The sequence below is a fragment of the Nyctibius grandis genome, chromosome 20 (genome assembly GCF_013368605.1).
Source record: "Nyctibius grandis isolate bNycGra1 chromosome 20, bNycGra1.pri, whole genome shotgun sequence".
Lineage (NCBI taxonomy): Eukaryota > Metazoa > Chordata > Aves > Nyctibiiformes > Nyctibiidae > Nyctibius > Nyctibius grandis.
In genome coordinates, this window is record NC_090677.1 from 1,346,420 (window position 1) to 1,367,773 (window position 21,354).

General features: G+C 42.9%; 1 protein-coding gene across 2 annotated transcripts in view; it reads left to right on the forward strand.

Annotated features, from left to right (window-relative positions):
• PRKG1 (protein kinase cGMP-dependent 1) overlaps positions 1 to 21,354 on the forward strand; it is a 577,366-nt gene that overhangs the window by 438,489 nt on the left and 117,523 nt on the right. Inside the window, exons 6-7 of one of the 2 annotated variants that reach the window (XM_068416564.1) lie at positions 5,817 to 5,894; positions 8,951 to 9,045. In XM_068416564.1, coding sequence (XP_068272665.1) covers positions 5,817 to 5,894; positions 8,951 to 9,045 — 173 coding nt within the window. Of the gene's footprint in view, positions 1 to 5,816; positions 5,895 to 8,950; positions 9,050 to 21,354 lie in introns of those variants that run through there. The other variant, XM_068416566.1, reaches the window with a different exon arrangement.

Sequence of the window (21,354 nt, forward strand, 5' to 3'; positions counted from 1 at the left end):
GCACCACGGGAGAGTTGAAGGGCCCCTGGGGAGCATGAGCGGCGCGGGTAATTTGCCCGGGCAGGGCCGGGCCCTGCAAAACCCCCTGTGGGCCCACACCCCAGGCAAGTGCTTCAGGCCCCTGCCCTCATGGTGTGCACTCGCCTCAGAGCCAAACCCGGCATTTCTGCAGAGAAGGGCCCCAGGGAAGTCTGATGCTTTCACCCAGACGGAACCAGTAAGGAAAGAGGCTTCAGTACAAGTGGTGCCCCAACCCTTCCCCTGGTGAAAAGGTGTGAGTATCTGCTCAAGGTGTGCACGGGTTGATGATCGGTTATGTGAGGTGGCTGAGTTGAAGGAAACAGTTAGAAGGCTGCACAGTATTACGGGAGCTGAGGCAGAGATAGATAGGTGGCATCAGCACCGTGCCCCCTTAGAAGACACCACTAAGGCTCCTTGGACCATGGTGACCCACAAAAGCAAGACTCCGCCTCACTCTCCACCCCCCAGAGGGAAGGATTGGAAAGTTAGCAAGTTGGTGTTAGGTGGAATTTGCAATGAAAAAAAAAAAAAAAGAGGAGTTACAGAGAAATAAAGGTTGAGGGGTCAGAGGACGAGCTGGTCTGAGGTGCTGGAAACGCTCCGCTGACACTGTGCTGGCTTGCAGCAGTTGAGAAATGCTCCAGGAACTTCGAAATACTAATTGGGCTGGCTCTCTAATTTCATTTTTTTATTTCCCCTCCTCCTGTCGCACTTGCCTCAGTGTTGATGAAGTAAATCTAAGGGAAATTTGATTTTATGTAATATGTACATGACTTTTTCTTGCTTATACATATTACGGGTTTGTTTCCTACTAAAACATTTTGGTTAAGGACCTGTTCTTCTTTCCCTGAGAGAGCTAATTAGAGCTTTCTCTTTTTTGTTCCTGCCTGGCACATTCTTTCTGTAAATATAATGCCATGGCTTTGAGTTCAGAGTTGAACTCCACTGGCAAGAATTGAAACCTTTATTTTACAAGTATTTAAATGCTTATGGGAATGAAACCATGTATTAGGAGAGATACTGAAATCAAAGCCATGAATATTAGTGGAAGAATTAAAACTTGCTTTTTGAGGAAACCTTCAATCTTTAATTTCAGATGTGTTGCATGTGCCAAAAAAAAAAGCAGAAAAAACAAGAGACTTTTTTTAATCACTTATTTTTAATTTATCACTTATTTTCAATTTATCACTTATTTTCTTAGGAAGAAACCTCTTACTGGAGCACTTAACTATACTCTGATAAACACATGAGTGTTTGGGTTGCAAGCTTGGCTTGCACCTGCATCCCCATGGACTTCCCTGCATTGCTAAGGATACGGCCCCTTACTGGTTGAGACTGGGAAAATTTATTACGTAGGAAAATGGGGTGCTAGGGGTTTATTCAAGAGGGGATAAAGCAGCTCTCACTCCGTAGAGAAGTACCTGAAGGACCCAGTGTTATTCTATAAAACAACAGTCTTGTTCATAGAATCACAGACTGGTTTGGGTTGGAAGGGACCTTAAAGCCCATCTAGTTCCAACCCCCTGCCACAGGCAGGGACACCTTCCACCAGACCAGGTTGCTCCAAGCCCCATCCAACCTGGCCTTGAACACTGCCAAGGACTGGGCAGCCACAGCTTCTCTGGGCAACCTGGGCCAGTGTCTCACCACCCTCACAGGAAAGAATTTCTTCCTCATATCTCATCTAAGTCTCCCCTCTTTCAGTTTAAACCGTTCCCTCTCGTCCTATCACTCCACGCCCTTGTCAGAAGCCCCTCTTCAGCTTTCCTGTAGCCCCTTGAGGTACTGGAAGGTGCTAGAAGGTCTCCCCAGAGCCTTCTCTTCTCCGGGCTGAACAGCCCCAGCTCTCTCAGCCTGTCTCCAGAGCAGAGGTGCTCCAGCCCTCTGAGCATCTTTGTGGCCCTGAGCTGGGTGCAGCACTGCAAGTGGGGTCTCATGACAGTGGTATATGAGTGTTCCCAGCAGTAATTTCTTGGCTTTCTCATTGCTGTTTTCTTGAGCACCAACTTTCTCAGACTTTGATGCCAAACTGGGACCTCAATGCCTTGGCTTATAACCCTTTTTTCCCCCCGCACATGCAAGACCCTTGTAACTATTCACTTCTCTGCCTGGTTATCTTGACCTTGGCAGGTCGTACAGCTGTATTTCTGCAACCTGTGTTTCTGTTCGGGTTTTCTCCATTCCATTTTTATGCTGGATTTTAGCTCTGAGTTTCTATTGGAGAGAAGAAAATGTAAGAATAGTTAATATAGTCTGGTCAACTCTTCCAGCTAGGAATTAATTTCTGTGTTTTGCTTTAATTTTGTTGTGGCCTGAAGGACCTATGTCTTAAGAAGTATGCTCAGAAACGTATGTGATGCTTAGCTTTCAGTGAAACCTGTCTGAGATATTAAATTAGCTTTCACCACTGAACTTTGGTATTGCCTCTGAAAATAACAGTGTTCTGGCCAGTGTCCCTTTCTCTTGGGAGAAATGTCTAAACCCAAAAAAGTTCAAGTTCTAAGCCCAAATCTGGGGTGTTACAGTAGTTGCATAATTTTTTATTGGTGACTGCAAAGGTGGGATATAGCAATATTTATTACCTATTTTAAAGTAATTCTGGAAATTCTTTGACCAGTATATTAAGGGCTTTGAAGCTAGAATTTAAGAAGATGCCAACAAATTGTTATTCACTCCATTAGAAGGATTCCCTTCAACAGAGTTTGGCTTCCAACAGCTTGTTAGAGCTCAGCCATTGAATTTAATCATGTGAATGCGAGTCCAAAAGAAGTGATGGGGTCAGTCTCAAGCTAGTAGACACATCGAACCCATTTGTTTTACTGCTTTTCTTTTTTGCTGCTTCTTATTATTCCTTTGCCTGTGCTACCACACCATCGTAAAGCTGTAGGAATTGTTGATTTTCCTCATATTGTCCTTGGACTGGTTTTCTCTGGATGAAATGGAGCTTGTGTTGCTCAATTATGAATTAGCTCTACCATGAATATGGGCAACATTTGCCAAAGCGTTTCTTCAGATGACTTTGTATAATGGTACTGTATGTACCTGAGGATGTGTTGTTACCATATACCTGGCCGGGTAAAAGCAAGAGACTTGTAATTATTTTTATTTGCATGTGTTGTAACTGAGCACTTAGGTACTTTGCCTGCTTTGCACGGTGCTTTCAGTCTAAACAGACGGAAATAATTCGGTTAGAAGGGCCAAGCACACGGATGAGTTGGTTTGTGTTAGAAAAGGAGGATTTATGAGGAGGAGCGTTGTCAGAAGATGGGGAAGGACAGGTTGATTCAAGCAAGGATAATTGCAGTAAGGCCAGATGGAATTAGCTGTGAAAGAAATGGGCCGAAATACATAAAGATGAAGATGTGGACCACAGGAAGGGCATGGAGAGAGGCGCCGATGAGGAGGAGGCCAAGCGAAATGAAAGCTCTGCGTGAATGGGCACTCGAGGAAGGACTAGAAGAATATGATTTGAATGTTGGAAGAAGGACTTGCAGTATTTTGAATGATCTTAGAGCCAAGGAAAAACTATATACAGTAGGCAAGAGAAGCTAAAGTAAGAGGCAGCTTCAGATCCTTCAAAGCTCAAATTTGTTCTCTTTCCATTCCTTGTATGGAAGCCTGGGCGGGAAGGTTGGGAGGCCTCGTGGGTGGGAAGGTTGGGAGGCCTCGTGGGCGGGAAGGTTGGGAGGCCTCGTGGGCGGGAATCAGATATGACAGTAGGACTGCGAGTGTCAGTGTGAAGTGGTTGGTGCAGTTGGAACTGGTGACTTAAGACCAAGAAATGGCCTTTTAGGAAGATGGTTTTGTCATGTTGAACGTGTTATTTGGCCACAAGCTGAGAATCAGCTATAAGGCAGTATCAGCTGAAAATTGCACAAGTCATAAAAGCAGTAGCAGTTTAATATGTCTAATGAGTATAGTTTGCACATCCTAAAATTGGAAACCTTTTGACCAGTATTTTCAGTCATTGGATTTTTGGGTGCCTACAAGATTTCACTTGATAGGGTATGATCCCAGCACCTTATAAAATGAGGCCATTTCAAGGAGTCTCAACCTGGATGTTCAAAAACGTTCGTCCTCAAAATCTACTATCCAGAAACACCTCATGTAAGAAGCAAAACTCTGTGCGTTTGTGTCCATGGTCTCCTCCAGGCTTTTTTTTTCTTCTTCCCACTCTGGCACATGGAAATGGGAAAAATGCTGTGGTTTTTAGGTCTATCAGGGCAACCCACAAGTTAAGTCTTCCTGACCCACCTTCTCTGATCCCTTTTCTGAAGACTGACATGATAATATTGGGTACTTGTGACCCTGATAGAGAACTTTATTTTTTAATTTATTAATCTTCTGGAGAGTCTGAAGAGTGTTAATGACTAACATACTGCCTTGACTTTCTGATTGTATTTACCCAGGATTTTTTTTTTTTAGGATGATATAAGCACCCACAACCTAACTGGTTATATTTCAGAGAACTAACCTGATTAATTCGGTGTTATAATTCACTTAATATATTTTCTTTTTCCTACAACAATTACTCTTCATAAATATCCCTGGTGTTCCCAAACCAAGGAATTGTTTTCCTCAGATGTAGCAGATAAATTTACGTAAGCCTTTACTTATTTATTTTCATGTTGGAGTCTGTTATCAGTCTGTAAGTGCTACCAAAAAGGCTGAGTGTAAAGATAAATAAATATACGCAGGACAATAAAATACCCTTGGAAGAAAACATCTCAGGCTTATCCAAATTCCAGGATTCTGATTAATTCCTCTGTCTTAGCTTAAATCTATCCTTGCTGCTGTTTATACATACTTTGGGATTTCAAGAGCTGGCGATCTTTTCTGGGGCTTTGTGCTTTAGCGTAGCTTCAAACAACACCCAAGCCAGAGCCCGGGGGCATTTTTGGGGGAGGTTTTGTCACAAGTCGGTGCTGGGACACAGCAGACCTGATGCCTGCAGCAATTCAAAAAAAAAAAAAAAAACCCAACTGTCATTTATTTGTCCAGTAAGAGATGTTGGTAGAGATGTTGGGTGGGAAGCTCTTAGCGTGCCTCTGCTTTGCTGTTGGACGGATGTTTGTTGAATTTACAGGGGGTAAAGCATCTCTGAAGAAAATGCCAGGGTTTTTGGGGGGCTAAATATGAACATAGAGTCTTTATTTAGAACATACCAGCTTTTATTTTTTTGGTGATGTATAAACACATATTGGTTTTGGTGGGGTAACACAAGGGATGAAGCTGTCCTATTAAGTTTAGGTGCAAGTGTTGATAAGCTATGACATGAATTTGACAAGGAATATTCCACAAAACAAGGCAAAAAAGACAGATTAAACTATTATAATAATAGGAGAAGAACAAAAATTATTTGCTGAATAAAGCCCTTGCTAGCAAAGCTGGAAAAATACCAAAACCAACCAAAAAAAAAAAAAACAAACCCAAAACTATTTTTACAACAGACATATTATTGCAGTTTAGTTCTTGTACTGTGTTCTCTGGTGAAAATTCCTGTGTCTGCTTTACTTAGTCTAAATGGATTTAGGCCGTGAGGATAATTCATCTGGGCAAAAGCTGACACTAGCACAGTAAGAAGAAAAATGGGCAAGCCATAAACAGTTCCATTTTAATTATTTTATTCCTTGACACCGGATAATTTTTAAAGCACGGCCAATGTCAGAATGGGATAAAATTGGCCCAGGGTTGTTTCCGTGAGCATTATCTTGCAAAACTGCCAAGCTATCTGCTGAATAAGTCTCTGATTCTGTTTGTTCATCTTAATTTTTTTTTTGTTACTTTTTTTACAGACGCACTATGAAAGCGGAGAGTATATTATACGACAAGGCGCTCGAGGGGACACTTTCTTTATAATCAGCAAAGGAAAGGTAAGGTGACACCCTTTGAAGGCAAGTGGGACGGTGGTGATGTGCTCTGGCAGTTCCATGCCAGACAGTACTTTCTCTCTCCCCTCCCTGAGGCCAAAATGTTGCAACACTTGACATTTAATTAAATTTCTTGGCAATGTATCAGTAGGAAAGAGTGACCTGAAGGGGGGAAAAAAACAGATCTCGTGCTGTTTTACACATGTGAATACACTGGGGTTGAAAACAGTTGTTGTGTCTCCTGGTAAATGACCAAAACCCTCAGGTTTTGTTAACAGTATACCCTACAATATTCAACTTCTTTTTTTTTTACTAAGTATCCCTTACAAGGCTGACTTCCAGACTTCATTCCCATGGCTATCACTTCTCAGCTTCTCCAAAATAAATAATAGGAAGCCAGAGAAGTCTGAGCTCTCTCCTTGGGGAAGAAAAAAGGTCTCTATTTCCGTTCCACTGCTCACAGGGAAAATATGCTTTTTAACCTCTTTTCCCATAAAATCCTGATGGGATTTTATAGATAGTGGTTTTTTTTTCCTTCCATTCAACTTTTCTATTATTATTTTTTTAGCTGGCCTGATACTGTTACACTTGAGAAACATTTGGCTTCTTTCCACGTAGCAGGGTGGAGATATTCAAGGGAATACACAGTGATTTCCCACTGCACATGAGATGCGATGCATTGAAAGTAAACACAAATGGATAAATATGCTTGAAAGGAGGCCAACCCCAGCCTCCTGGTTTGTGGATCTGATGTTTGCACCAAGGCACATATTAACGTTGGCCTTGTGTAATTAAGGGTAACGAAAACCCCGTGGCATCCATAGAGGAAGAGCGTGGGTGTTGTACATGCCGTTGGGTTGTTCTATGAGGAAGCTGTCAGCTCTTGGGTACTAAAACTAGATTTTCACCATCATCTTCCACTCTCTATCTCTGGGAGCCAATCTTCATCGGAAGAAAAAAATAGTCTTTTTCAGATGAGTAAGATAGTCATGAACAAATTGGTGGAATGAAGATAATCACGGACTGCAGAAACCCAAGTTTGATGGTATTCCCTCATGCCCTTTCACTTCCATCCACTCAGAAGTAATATTTCCTGTTCTCCCACAATAAGGACAACCATGTTACATGCTTCAAATCCTTTTTTTTTTTTTAATTTTCCCTTTTTTAATGGGCAAAAATAATGGGAGGGTGCGCCTTCCTCCCCCATCAAGTGTTTGAAGCCCTCCTTGCTGTGTTGACCAGCCTGTTGGCAATGATGCTTTTGTCCCGCTTGGTCAGGTGGATCCCATCCCTTCCTGGCAGTCTTCCATCTCCAAAAAGAGGGCCTTGGTCCTAAAAACCGAATCCCTGTTGTTGACACCAGCTGGGCAGCCTGTTGTTGACCTGCACCTCCTCAAGCCCTTACACCTCACCTGCAGGGTGGAGGAGAAAACCACCTACGCCCTTGGCCATTACTCCAGAGCCCTGTAGTCCTGCTTGAGATGCTCCTTGGCTTTATCTTTGCCCTTTGCTACTTTATCTTACTGTGACAGGTGATGGCCAGAAAAAGGGAGCTAAAATAAAACAACACACTTGGGTTTGTTGAGAAAGTCTCAGACTCTCGGCTGGTTCCTGATGGCTTGACAGAAATTCCCACAGGGACACTTGAATTCTGCCCAGTTTTCTCTTCCAAGCTTCTTGGTTTGCAAAGGAGATATCAGTGACTGATAGAAGATGGACAGAGCTGGAGAATCTTTAGTTTTAATGCCTGTATTGGGACATAAGAGCTACACAGTGGGTGTAACAACTAACCCATGCTAAGGATACAGCCCAGGATAGGAGGAGTAGAGCCTCAGCAGTGAAACATGGAATAAATAGCAATGAAATATGGAATTAACGAATCAGTGTATGCTGGCTGGGACTTTCTGAAGCAGGAGCACATAATGTCCCATGCTAAAACTGTTAAAGTTCCCTTTGTTTGTCCAAGTTTTTTTTCATTGGTTAGAAGTGTTCCTGGCTCATCCATTACGTGTTCCCTACGCTCATCTGATCTTCAATGAGTCACTGCTGATGTTAAATGCAGCGTGGTGTAGACTGAGCACTCATTAATGACTCAAACCCACTGGTTTTCCCATCTGTAAAAGAGAGGAGAAAGTGCTGGCCACGATTGTAAATTTAATGGTGAAATTAAACTGGAATGTCTCTAAATCTGAAAGGACATGTCCGGCATCCCAGATTTTGGCTTGGTGAATTTGCATCTGCAGAAGCTCTGATTAAAGCTCAACAGCCTGAAAAGGAGAAGCAGATGGGAGATCTTCCCATGTATGCGAGGTACCTTCAGAGAGTTGCTCATCCCAATTAAATTTTGGAAAACTCAGGCTTTGACAATGCCTGTCCCTCTCCACTGACCATAGACAGAGCCTGGACAACTAGATTTATAGATGGTTAACGTTGGGAGGGGTGATTCTCACCGTGCACTTAATAGCAGGGGGTTGTATTTCACCTGCCTTCTTGTACCATAGGAGGTATGAGTTACCTCTGATAACAGCTGAAAAGGAATAAATATTTCTCATAGAAGGCCATTACATCAACAACATTTGTCTTTCCTGGAGCCTGTTGCATCCTTGGTGTGTCATGTCGTCCCCAGCACCCGGTGGACATTAGGGGCTTTGCCATTACATGGCAGGTGGGATTTATAGCCCATACTGGCATGGGAAACCAGAGCCAAGGGTGTTCAGATGATCAATTACTGGTTTTCTTCTGAAATAATTTCAGAAAATGCAAAGGACACACACACCCAACTCCATGTTTAGAGTTAAAACCTTCAAAAAACCACAAGTATTGCATTTTTGCAAGAGTAGTAGGTACCTTAGTGGAAAATAACTGCTCCTTTTCTCAGATGGTTGGTGTTGCTGAGGGAAGAGGGCAGGACTCGAGAATTAAGTGATTCCCAGAGGGGATATGGACTGGAGCTTTCTGTGAGAGATCTCTGGGAGATGACAAATCCCTCTCTGAACAAATAGGTTTTATTTGTTAATTTAAAGTTTTCTAAATGCTGGGGGGTTTTGGCTTTTCAACAGGTGAATGTTACTCGTGAAGACTCCCCCAGTGAAGATCCGGTCTTTCTCCGTACTCTAGGGAAGGGAGACTGGTTTGGAGAAAAAGCCCTTCAAGGGTAAGTGCTCCTTACGATGTAGCTCTTGTGTTGAGATAATTTTTCAAGAACTTCTGTGCCTTCAGGGGGCTCTTGCAATTTGGAAAGAGATTGGGAGTAGTTTTATGCTGTTAGAGTTGAGCGTTGTCACTTGGAGTTGCATGGCGCAACAAGGCTGCACCTTAATGAGGAAATGAGGTTTGTTCTGCAGTTGAGTGGCCAAATGTAGATCTTCCAGTGTTTGTAGACGTCAGAAAATAGTTTATCTTTGCATGTCTTCCCTGACTGTGCATTTGAAGGTCAAAATGTTTTGTGTTTTAGAACTCTGGAGTATTTTTCATGTATGGTAAGAGCATAATCGTGATCTTCTTGATGGGGTAGAAGGCAGGGTGGTGGGGGTGGTTTTTAAACTGTTTATTGTGTGTATATGATTTTGGTGGAGGTGGGAATTGTATGTGAGTGACCTGTTTATATAAAACATTTTCCTTTGGGGATGACTTAGAACTGAAAGAGAAACTGTAAATCCATGTTCAACAAGTGATTATTATAAAAATGTTTTATTTCCATAGGGAGGAATAAGAGTAGGAACAGTAAAACATGTACTTTAGGCAGGAATTTGGAGTACCCGTTCATCTTAATGGACAAACACTTCATCCCACTGCGTAAGAGCTATTGGGCTTCTCTTTAATGCTGTGATAAGATGTTCAATTCCTCCTCATTCAGCCTTCTTCCAAAAAGAAGGCAGCAGAACATTTGAAGGCCAAATTTTGTGTCACTCCTTGGCAGCCAGGGACATGTGTTCAGCACAAAACTGGAGTCTTGCCCTTACAAACCTATACCTTAAGTATAAAATAATGTGGTTATTAAATAAATGCCCTTATTTCGGTTACTTTTTTACTACTGAGATGGAGATGAATTATAATTTGAAATTTTCCCCCACAAACCTGTAAGATCGAAACACTTTTTTCTTTGTTTGTTGAGAGCCTCGCAGAAACTTGATCCTTAGAGGAGGTATGTTTTAAAAAAGCATCAAATATCTCAAGACATCAGCTTTAAGAGGGAGAGCAGGCGATAGTGTGCCAACCAAAACCATCTTTGGGAGAAGACCCAAACTGGGAAATAAAAGGGATTTCCTACCTTGCATCTCTAAACACTTCTGGTGACACACAGCACCTCCATGGTGAGAACTTCTCAGCATTTCAAATGTATTATTTTGACTAACTGGCTCAGGCTGAGATTAATTGACAATAAATACTTGTCTGCATATATTTAAATATTCAGTACTTAATAACTTTGATCTTCTGAAACTAAATGGAAGCTCAATAATTGAGAGTATGTTCTCAACGTGCAAGGAAAGCGTAATACTGGCGTGTCTTTTTGCTAGGGAGACAGCATACCTGGAATACTGTACCTCCAGTTTGCTAATGAGCTCAGTAATTCTGTAGCTAGATTTAAATCGAATAGTGTGAAAATATGGTCATGTAAAGCAGCCAGCGGCTTGATAAATTGCTAATAAATGAGTATCTTTAAGGACTGTGTAAGACATCACTGTTCAGCAAGTTGGTAAACCTTTAGGACGTTTCTGCTACATGTGTGAAATACAGTTATGTCTGAGAGCTCAAGATAAAATGGAATTTTTTAATGCATTTTCTTTTTCATCTTTGACTAATTTTGCAAACCTCTACTGGGACTTGCTTAGCAATACTTAATTGCATGCTATTAAATTGTACGCTGTGCTTTCCTATGTGTAGGATGTAGTAACAACTACAAGACCTTTCTTCCTGACGATATAATAGTTGCAGCGTTCGTTCAGCGTAGTGCTGCACAGCAGGAGGACAGATGACAACTATCTTCCAGTCTCTCACAGAAATATGTATGCTGACACAGACACCGGGTGACGATATACGTTATTCTGGGGTTTGTGCTCGCACCAGATGGCACGCATTATTTCACGGTATCCCATTGCACACCAGCAGGAACAAAACAAGGCGTGAAATGATCAGCCCCATCATCTTACAGTAACACTCAAGGCTGTAATACATAATTTACAGTGTACTTGCAATCAGGTTTTTTTTTCTTTTGGTGATGTTTTCTTAATTAGGAAGAAAACATTTTATAAAGCTATTTACAATAATTATTTCTATCAATGGGGAATTAAAAATTCATTCAAATCACAGAATCACAGAATGTTAGGGATTGGAAGGGACCTCAAAAGATCATCCAGTCCAATCCCCTGCCGGAGCAGGATTACCTAGACCATATCACACAGGAACGCGTCCAGGCGGGTTTTGAATGTCTCCAGAGAAGGAGACTCCACAACCTCTCTGGGCAGCCTGTGCCAGTGTTCGGTCACCCTCACCGTAAGGAGCGAAGGAAAATTAACTCAATGCAACTTTGTGGCTCACAAACAAAAACTAGATCATCATTATGGTGTGCTGCCTTGGTGGCACCACACAGCTGAATCCTTGCACGAGAACATCTGTCTGGACCACTCCACATCCTTCTCCAGAGGTGATGTTTTTGGAGTGGCCATCCGTCCGTCTCATTAGATGGCAAACATGGTTTAGTCTCCAGTGGACAGTCTTAGAGAGAACGATGGGGGAAGAAAAGAGGATAGTAAAGCAAATCTTTAGGAATATAAGAGAAGGCTTTTTCTCCTTCAGAAATTGTTTCCCATAGGCCAGCCCAAAAGAGGAACAGTTTGAGCCATTGGTTCCTTACTGTTACGTTATATCATATATTACAATTAGATAGAGCTGTCATTTTGGGGTTTCACCTGCTTTTGGGATCCAGGAGGAGCTCCAGACCCTGGGGCAAAAGACCGGTGGCACATGACAGAGGGCTGATGTTTTGAAGAGGCAACAATGGAGCCCACCTTGGTGAGCAGGAGAGGGATTTTTAAAGAAGTCTTATTCATAGTTTGGTTCATAACGCTTTGACCAAACTGGCCAGCTCTTGAGGTCCAATAACTGGGGTTTTCTGGCGAGTGTGTTGGCTTTTAAAAGAGGGGATCCCTAAAAACTCGGCAGCCTGAAGTCTTCTGGGTGGTGGCAAGAGAGAGGAAGAGTTTGGGAGAATAGCTCAGGTTGAAGCTGACACAGGGTTTGCCCTGGCCTCCACAAGATATGTGTATGTATTTTATGTGTCTATGTATAAATATAAATGCTGGGAGTGTGTTGTACTGAAAAAAAGTAATGGAAAGGGACTTTTGACAAGGGCATGGAGTGATAGGATGAGGGGGAATGGTTTTAAACTGGCAGAGGGGCGATTGAGATGAGATATGAGGAAGAAATTCTTTGCTGTGAGGGTGGTGAGACCCTGGCCCAGGTTGCCCAGAGAAGCTGTGGCTGCCCCCTCCCTGGCAGTGTTCAAGGCCAGGTTGGATGGGGCTTAGAGCAACCTGGTCTGGTGGAAGGTGTCCCTGCCCATGGCATGGGGTTGGAACTAGATGGTCTTTAAGGTCCCTTCCAACCCAAACCATTCTGCGATTCTGTGAAATATAGATGCCACGCTTTGATTTAAATTTGCATGAATATATTAAACAGCTTTAGGAAAGATTTTTTCCACATAGTAAGATGAAAACAGCAGCTTGGTTTTATTTTTTTTTACTGTATTTCTAGGCTGTCGTCTTTGAAAGGAGCATAGGAAGAGGTGGCTACTTCAGCGTGGCTGGGGTGGACGCCGATGGGGCAAAACAGATTTATGGAAACACAGTTTTCTTTTGAGAACAGCTTAGATTGCTCGTTTGTCCATGTTGAGCTGTCTTTGATAATAATTAAATTATTTATTTTTCCACTTAGAGTTTATGATCAACACAATTGAAGATAATAAATCCATGCGGGTGTCTATTTGCGATGTAGTTAAGCCGAAGCAAAACATTTGCTTGACCACGAGCAAAACCATAGCAGGGTGACAGCCAGTTTGAGGAGGCGAGTGTGGATGATTTTAGGGCATGGCATGTGGAAACGGTGTGGGAATTTGGGAAGCCTTCCTGCCTCTGAGGTGGTGGCAGGTCAGCTCACGGATGGGAGTGCCGTAGGAAGCTGCCACTTGGTGCAGGGAGCCCCAGCCAAAGGGTGTCCTCCCTTTGTCCTCTCGTTTGTAAAGAATAAAATACAGATTTTTGTTTATTTTTTCAAAATGTGTTTGTGGTGCATCAGGTGAAGAAGGAATTGTGGTCTTTGGGTCGTGCAGGAGGTGCTGTGCCATGGTGACAATTATAGTGATATTTGAACTACAGTAACAGATTTATGATTTGAAAATGAGCCCCGTAGTACCTGTCTCTTATGGAACATAACAGCATCTTCCTTTCAAAAGAATTTGTACTATTTCCAATTTATATCTACACCTCTGGAGGCTCCTATGTAGATATTTTCCCAATGTTACAGAAACCATCTCCTCTAACACCCCAAAATCCCTGGGGTATGTTTTGTGTGCTGATAATTTGCCGGAGCAGTAAAACAGTATATATCTGCATGGGTAGGAGTGTCAAAAGACACTTGCTGACCGTCCAAAAACTTTATACCCTATTTCTCACTTAAATTGAGTGTGAATTGCTGTGATTGAAGTTGTCCTCAGGTATCAGAAAGAAGTAGTAATGCCTGGGGAAATGCTCGTGCCTCTTTAAATCAGAACAGCAGCTGGCAATGTCAGAGCTTTATTTATTCATAACTTAATGTAGGAGCTTAATATAATCCTGAAAACTTTTTAGAAGGTCCAGTAGCTGATGGCTGACAAGAATGAGACATCAATAAATAGGGCATTAGAGTACTGGCAAAGCTATTGATTTGTTTCTTTTTCTAATATGTGGTTGTTTTCTCTTGCTGCAGCCAGGGTTAAAAGTCAGACTCCAGAATTAATCGTTTTTATTAAATCTCTAGAAATGCTGCAAGAGGTTTTGGGGTCCCACTCATGCTCCTCTTCTCCCTGCTTTAATTCTGTTTCTGTCAAGTTGCAATGATGCTACTGCTAAACTGACCTTTACCTTAGTCCTTTTCCCAGATAAGAACCTAAAAATTCCATTTTTCATTAAAAACTTAATTGCCAAAACCTGGAAGCCTGTTTCAGTGCCCCACCTTGCTGCCCTGCTATCTTCTTGCTTGCCCTATCTTTCTTCTGGCTTTCCAGAAATTCTTTTTCTCTCTTGCTCACTAATAACTTTTGAAGGACTACAGGGATTTATTTACTCAGTTCAAATGCTGGGGGAATAAGACCAATTCTCAGCAGTTAGAAAATAGATAACATGGTAAATGGTAAAACAGATTTGCATGCTGACAATCTTCAAATATTTTTCATTTTGTAAGATCCACACACTTCACAGCCACCTTGGCTGTCCTGGAAAGGAAAAGTGCAGGCTGGAGTGGCTTTTACTTTATGTTATTATGATTTAATTTAATTTTTAATTTTTTTTTGGTCAAAATGGGTGTTGCTTCTCAGGCTGATCTTCATTCTTGCAGTAAAACAGGGTATTTTTCCCACTCCCTTCCTGTTTTTCCCTGCCTGTTCTTCCCTTTCATTTGACACACACCCGTCTCTGCTTATTCCAAATCACCTGTTGGGACTTAACGAACAAGTTTTAATTTACTACATGCCCTGTCATTTCTCTCAGCACTCGCCATGCATGAACAGTTGCATCTAGAAAAGCTTTTGCAATGTCCTTGACTGAACTTCTCAGTGAACATGAGAGTCGTGTTTCATCTTCATCGGACACCTTGCTCATGATACCATTCTTCCAGTAAAATCTTACCATCTGCTGACCTATTAACCTAATTCTCTTGAATTTTCTCAAGAAAAGAGAATGGGATGGAGGATTGCTGGTGCTGTTCAATATCTTTATAGATGATCTAGACGTAGGGATTGAGTGCACCCTCAGTGAATTTGCAGATGACACCAAGCTGGGTGGGAGTGTCGATCTGCTGGAGGGTAGGAAGGCCCTACAGAGGGATCTGGACAGGTTGGATTGATGGGCCGAGACCAATGGCATGAGGTTCAACAAGAACAAGTGCCGGGTCTTACACTTGGGCCACAACAACCCCATGCAGCTCTACAGGCTGGGGGAAGAGTGGTTAGAAAGCGGCCTGGTGGAAAGAGCCCTGGGGGTGCTGATCGACAGCCGGCTAAACATGAGCCAGCAGTGTGCCCAGGTGGCCAAGAAGGCCAATGGCATCCTGGCCTCTATTAGGAATAGTGTAGCCAGCCGGTCTAGAGAAGTGATCATCCCTCTGTACTGGGCACTGGTGAGGCCGCACCTTGAATCCTGTGTCCAGTTCTGGGCCCCGCACTTCAAGATGTTGAGGTGTTGGAGCGAGTGCACAGGAGGGCGACCAAGCTGGTGAAGGGTCTGGAGGGTCTGACCTCCGAGGAACGGCTGAGGGAGCTGGGGGTGTTTAGCCTGGAGAAGAGGAGGCTCAGAGGTGACCTTAGTGCAGTCTACAACTACCTGAAGGGAGGTTGTAGCGCAGTGGGAGTTGGCCTCTTCTCCCAGGCAACTAGCGATAGGACAAGAGGACACAGCCTCAAGCTTCGCCAGGGGAGGTTCAGGTTGGACATTAGGAAGCATTTCTTCTCAGAAAGGGTCATTAGCCATTGGAAGGGGCTGCCCAGAGAGGTGGTGGAGTCACCATCTCTGGATGTGTTTAAGAGAAGACTGGACATGGCAGTTAGTGCCATGGTCTAGCTGACATGGTGGTGTCAGGGCAATGGTTGGACTCGATGATCCCAGAGGTCTCTTCCAACCTGGTTGATTCTGTGTATATAGCCTATAGGATAAGATAGTTTAATTTCTGTTTCTTCAGGAAGAAGCACTAGTCCTTCTGTTGCAATCAGTGTGCTTGGGAAAGAGGCATCCAACTACCAGAGAGTTTGGGGAGGGGTCTGGAGAGCAGCCAAATTACGGTGTAAGAAAGGAAATGGGATCTGTGGTGGAAAAGGGATGGGAAAATGAGCTGTGCCATCCTGGCTGGATGATTCATGGAAAGTTCCCATCTACAGCGATTTCCCTTGCTCACGGCCTTGGTACGAAGGCGTTCCTTGCTTGCTTGTCATGCCAGGGGTCACAATGCGAAGAGATTCACTATTCCCATTTCAACCCAGTTAGGAGTGGGTTTAAAAAGAAAAAGGAATTAAAGAAAACAGCCGTAGGGTAGAAATTCAGTTCAGGATAATGTAGTTTTCCAGCCAGGAGCCCCACGGGGATGAAGGTGCACCCATGGTGGTGGTCATTATAAAATTGAAGCAGCGCTTCTGATGCTGATGCACAGGAGAATGGGTTAAAAAAGTCAAAAAAAAGACTTTTAACTTTGGCTTATAGGACGGAGCAAGTTCAGAAGCATTTTTTTATCACCGTTGTTGCTAAATAATGGGGCCTCCTCTTAGTCCTAGGTGTTTTGTAGCCCTTCTTCTGGCCGGCACCTGCAGCACTGTGTGCATAGCTCACGGGCCATGGATGTGACACACAGCCTCCAAGGACCGGCTGGAAGTTATTTCATCTGTTATGTCAGCTGCTTTTTACATTTATTACAAGTGCTGGGTGATCTTAAAAGGTATTTCAGCTGTTATGGCTGTATTTTCCATGTTCTTCCCCTCCCCGGGTAGATCCTTGCCCATAAAGTCAAGCAAGACTTGGGAGGTGGGAGCAGGGAGTGACAGCTGATGGGTTTTGACCCATCGCCCTGAGATGCAGGGAATGCCAGAAGCTTTGAAAGGATTTGGAAAAGCTGTTGGCAAACCCCTGAAACAAAACCCTCCCAGAGGCTTTGGAGGGTAAGAGCTCAAAAGCCCGGACAGCTGGAAGCGAGGAGGCAAAGTGACACTTGTAGACCACCATATGGTTCCCCACGGGGTTGGCTTTCTTCCTGCAGGCATCTGGGTTGGCTTTCTTCCTGCAGGCATCTGGCCCCCACTGGGGTCGGCAGAGGTGGCCGGGTGGACCTTTGGTCTGATTGATCTCCTAAGGGCACAACACGGCAGTAATTAAACAGTACTAAAATGTCTCCCTGTCCTGTCCAGGCTGGCTTCTGGTGTTTGCGTGCCCTGGTCTCAAAGTCCTTAGATAAGGCATCACTCTGACACAGATGAAGATATTTTTATGATACTGCTCTTGCAAAGTAAGTTATAAAATCTTCATCAGGGCCTTTGCAATTTGTTTAATTACATTATTGCAAGCGCATATTGATCACTCATGTAGTTGCTTCACTATCTCCAAGTACACATTCTTCACCCTGTATTTCTTTGTAAAACACAAGCCAATATTGTGTTGGCTTGTGCGGGAGCTTGTGACGAGCATCTTCTGCTGGTTGCCAAAAGTTATTGATGCTCTAGGAAGTTCCCTGGCAGGGAAGTGGCTCCCAATTAAGAGACTCATCCAAAACTTTTTAAAACCAGCTGGCAGGTCCGCCCCAGTGGTTGTCCAGCATGCTCTAACTCACAAAAACATAGCTCTGCCTTGGTCACCTAGCAAAAATAAATCTGGTTCTTTTGGAGCTGTGTTGGCTGCAGCCACCCCATATATCAAGAAATGAGGGGGAAAGGACCCAGAGGGACAGAGCAAGATATCTTGGCTCTAACAGCATCCTGCCTGTGAGCACAGTGTTGTGACTACCACGATGAAGGCTATTTTGCACTTTTCCAAGAGGAATTAATTAATATTATTGACTCTTCTTGTCTTAAATAAGAATAGAGAATGGATCACACCAGGTGAAACCAAAGGTCCATCTAGCCTTGGCGTCCTGTCTTTTACATCAGCCAGAATCAATTGCTGAGGAACATCCTGAAACAGAGCTGGTAGCTTTAAGATTTATAACCCTTGGTGGGTTGTTGATTCACTTTTCAAACATGTACAAGCGGTTGTGAAATCCACAGCCTTCTGTGGCGCTTAGTTCCACAGTTTAAGTGTGCAGGATGAGAAGAAATGCTGGGTTTAGTGTGGGATTTTTTTTTTGGATGGGCCATCTGCTCCTCTTACAAGATGTCTCCAGGTTCTCAGATGTACAGTTGACTTATTGATTTGCAGAGAGCTCAAGAGTCTGTTTTCTGAGACTATAGATGTGTCAACAAGCTATTTAATGTGAAGGCATATAATAATTTTTCTTTGCTATGTTTACAGTTTCTAGCATCTTAAATGACTTGGTAAGATCTCAGAAACTCTGTCCTACTTTTTCTTTAACGAGAACCATGCTCTTTATATAAAGATATTTGGAATTAGAGCTGACTGACTGCAGTATCATTCTGCATTTTGACAAACAGCTGCTCAGTCAATACTTGAGTTTTTTTACTAATTCGTGTGCTGGTGATACAGAAAGCTGGTAACATCTTACTCAAGCAGGTGTTGGTGAACCTTCCCAAAAAGACGTGCAGCTTTTCAGGTTTGCTCCGCGTGGCAAGTTACACAAGAACTACTCTTCCAGGCTCAAAAATCCAGGCAAAGGGTTTCTTTAGGATCAAAGCAATACGGCGAAGGAGAGTGATTGCAAAAAATCATCCCCACAAAGGCTCTTTCAATGTCTGTGTTTAGATGCTCATTTAAAAAGCTGGAGTAGGGCTGGAGTTAAGCTGTGAGATGATGAATCGGGGCTTTTCAGCTGCTTCATTTTCCCCATTGTCAAATATCTTGCTTCCAAATTTCTCGAATTTCAGGGCAATTGACTTGGAAATGAGATGCAGCTTTATTTTATAATGACGCTGAACAAAACCCATTGCAGTCGAGCGACAGTAAACACGGCGTTAAGGAGGAAAAACAAATCATTATGTACTTAAGCAAGATCAGTGAACACCAGAATCGGAGTCTTTTGTGCCTTATCAATCACCTGCCTCATGCTGCATTTTGAGCAGGCACTTTGCATATCATAAGCCTCTTTACATAAAATACATAATCATGAAATACATCAGCTACTGAAGAAACAGAGGGAATCGTATTAATAGAAGGCTTGTGCACAAAATATGCCTCTTTTTAGTTTATTGTCTAATAGAAAAAACAAATATCTGGCTTTTTATTTACTCTGTCAAACAAAAAACTTCTTTTGGGAACAATAGCCAGTAGGAGACAATTAACAGTAAAGTCCAAATGTTGCTACTCTTCTAACAAAAAGTACATAAAGTTGTTTCAATTTCTACAGGGAAGTTATGCTCAGAGCCAACTTCATGACTCAGTTGTAGTTAATAAACAATCAGGTTGTTTTGAGTCTTGAAGATAATAATTGTTAGTTTATAAGAGCAGAGCTTATTAATAGTTCTGGCTTTTTTACGACTGAATCATAGCCTGGGAACGAAGACTGTATATTTGCTTTTCTTTGAGGATGCAGTCCTACAGAGCAAGCACAATATTGCTCCTGCTGAGTTTAAAATATATATAGAACGTTGGGCAACAAGATTGTGCCAGATGGAGGAAAGCAGAATTACAGGGGTTTATAGTTAGGAATACATTTGCTTACGCTTGCTGCAGTGAAATTTTTTCTCATGTCTTTTTGCCTGAGCATTATTTCAGCTCTTGAAAGAAACCTTATTGCTGCAATAGGTAACACACAGGAAAGACCACAGAGGTGTTATATTGTTGCTTTTTATTAGATAACAAAGCTGCTAGAGTACTATTTGTATAAAAGTGTGTGTTCTTATAAAGTTTTTAAAATAGCACAATTTGAGGAGTGTATCCTTTTGTATGAATGGGGATGAGTGAAACTGGTTAGCAACAGAAATGATTGCAGGGGGCGAATCTGGTAGTTTGTGCCTGCTTAAAAGAGGATAAACTTGAGATTGCAGTTTGCTTTTCTCATTTGGAGGATGTGAAATAGCCTGGAAGGGCTAAAGAGGTGACCTTAGTGCAGTCTACAACTGCCTGGAGGGAGGTTGTAGCTGAGTGGGAGTTGGCCTCTTCTCCCAGGCAACTAGTGATAGGGCAAGAGGACACAGCCTCAAGCTTGGCCAGGGGAGGTTCAGGTTGGACATTAGGAAGCATTTCTTCTCAGGAAGGGTCATTAGTCATTGGAAGGGGCTGCCCAGGGAGGTGGTGGAGTCACCATCTCTGGATGTGTTTAAGAAAAGCCTGGACATGGCACTTAGTGCCCTGGTCTAGTTGCCATGGTGGTGTCAGGGCAACGGCTGGACTTGATGACCCCAGAGGTCTCTTCCAACCTGATTGATTCTGTGAATCTGTGCTGGTGCTGGCTGAATCCTCCAAGCTCTTTCCCTTTGCCTCTTTTTATGATTTTTTGCAGGCAATACCTGTGCTATGCAAAAGAAAAAAGAAGTCAAAAAAACCCCAAACCAAAACAAAAGCCCACCTAGTTTCTGTCCTGCAGCGACTTGTAGTATTTTGGGTTTTTTTTACATTCTTAAACAGCAAGTCAAACATATTATTGTCGACAATAAATATTGATGATATTCCTCGAGAGGAAATCGCACGTTTTCTTGGGAAAATGCTTCCATCAAAATACCCCCGCTAGCTCTGTTCGCGTTTGGAAGCATTAAGTGGAACTGAAAAATACAGCACCGAAGTATAATTCTCTCTATTTCCTTTAAAAAAAAAAAAAAAAAAAAAATAACTAAAGATGCCTACCAGGGATGCAGAAGTACGAGTGACTGCCAGGGATGCTGCGTGCGAACTCGCAGCCTGGCAGCTGCTCTGCGTAACTACCCGTGATGCAGATGAGATAATTCGTGTTAGCTACCCCTCAGAGCAGGATTACAACAGTATGTAATCATAGGGGAGGAAAAAATGCTCTATGTTGAGTTTTGTTTGCCTAACTCCTCTGTCATTTACGCAGTTATGCACTCATTTAAACATACGTCTTTGAGTGTCGTTGCATTTAATGGCATTAAAAGAACAACGCCTGCTTATGGCACCTCCTGGGATGGCTGCTTTAATTTATAGACAAATTTACTACAGCATAACATGACGTGGCTCCTCTTCAGATCTCCTCTTCTTATACACGGGATGGATTTGGTCTTCCGTGTCAGGCTTGTAACTCCATATAAAATAACTATTATTTATAAGTTATTCATGCATGGAAAATTGAGGGGTTTTTTTTTCAAGGATGCATAGTAACTCGGTATTGGGATGCAGTGCCTAGTCTTTCTGTGATCATTATAAGGCACCATCATAATACAGAATCAATGAGGCTGGAAGAGCCCTCTGGGATCATAGAGTCCAACCATTGCCCTGACACCACCATGGCAACTAGACCATGGCACTAAGTGCCATGTCCAGTCTTTTCTTAGACACCTTCAGAGATGGTGACTCCACCACCTCCCTGGGCAGCCCCTTCCAATGGCTAATGACCCTTGCTGAGAAGAAATGCTTCCTAATGTCCAACCTGAACCTCCCCTGGCACAGCTTGA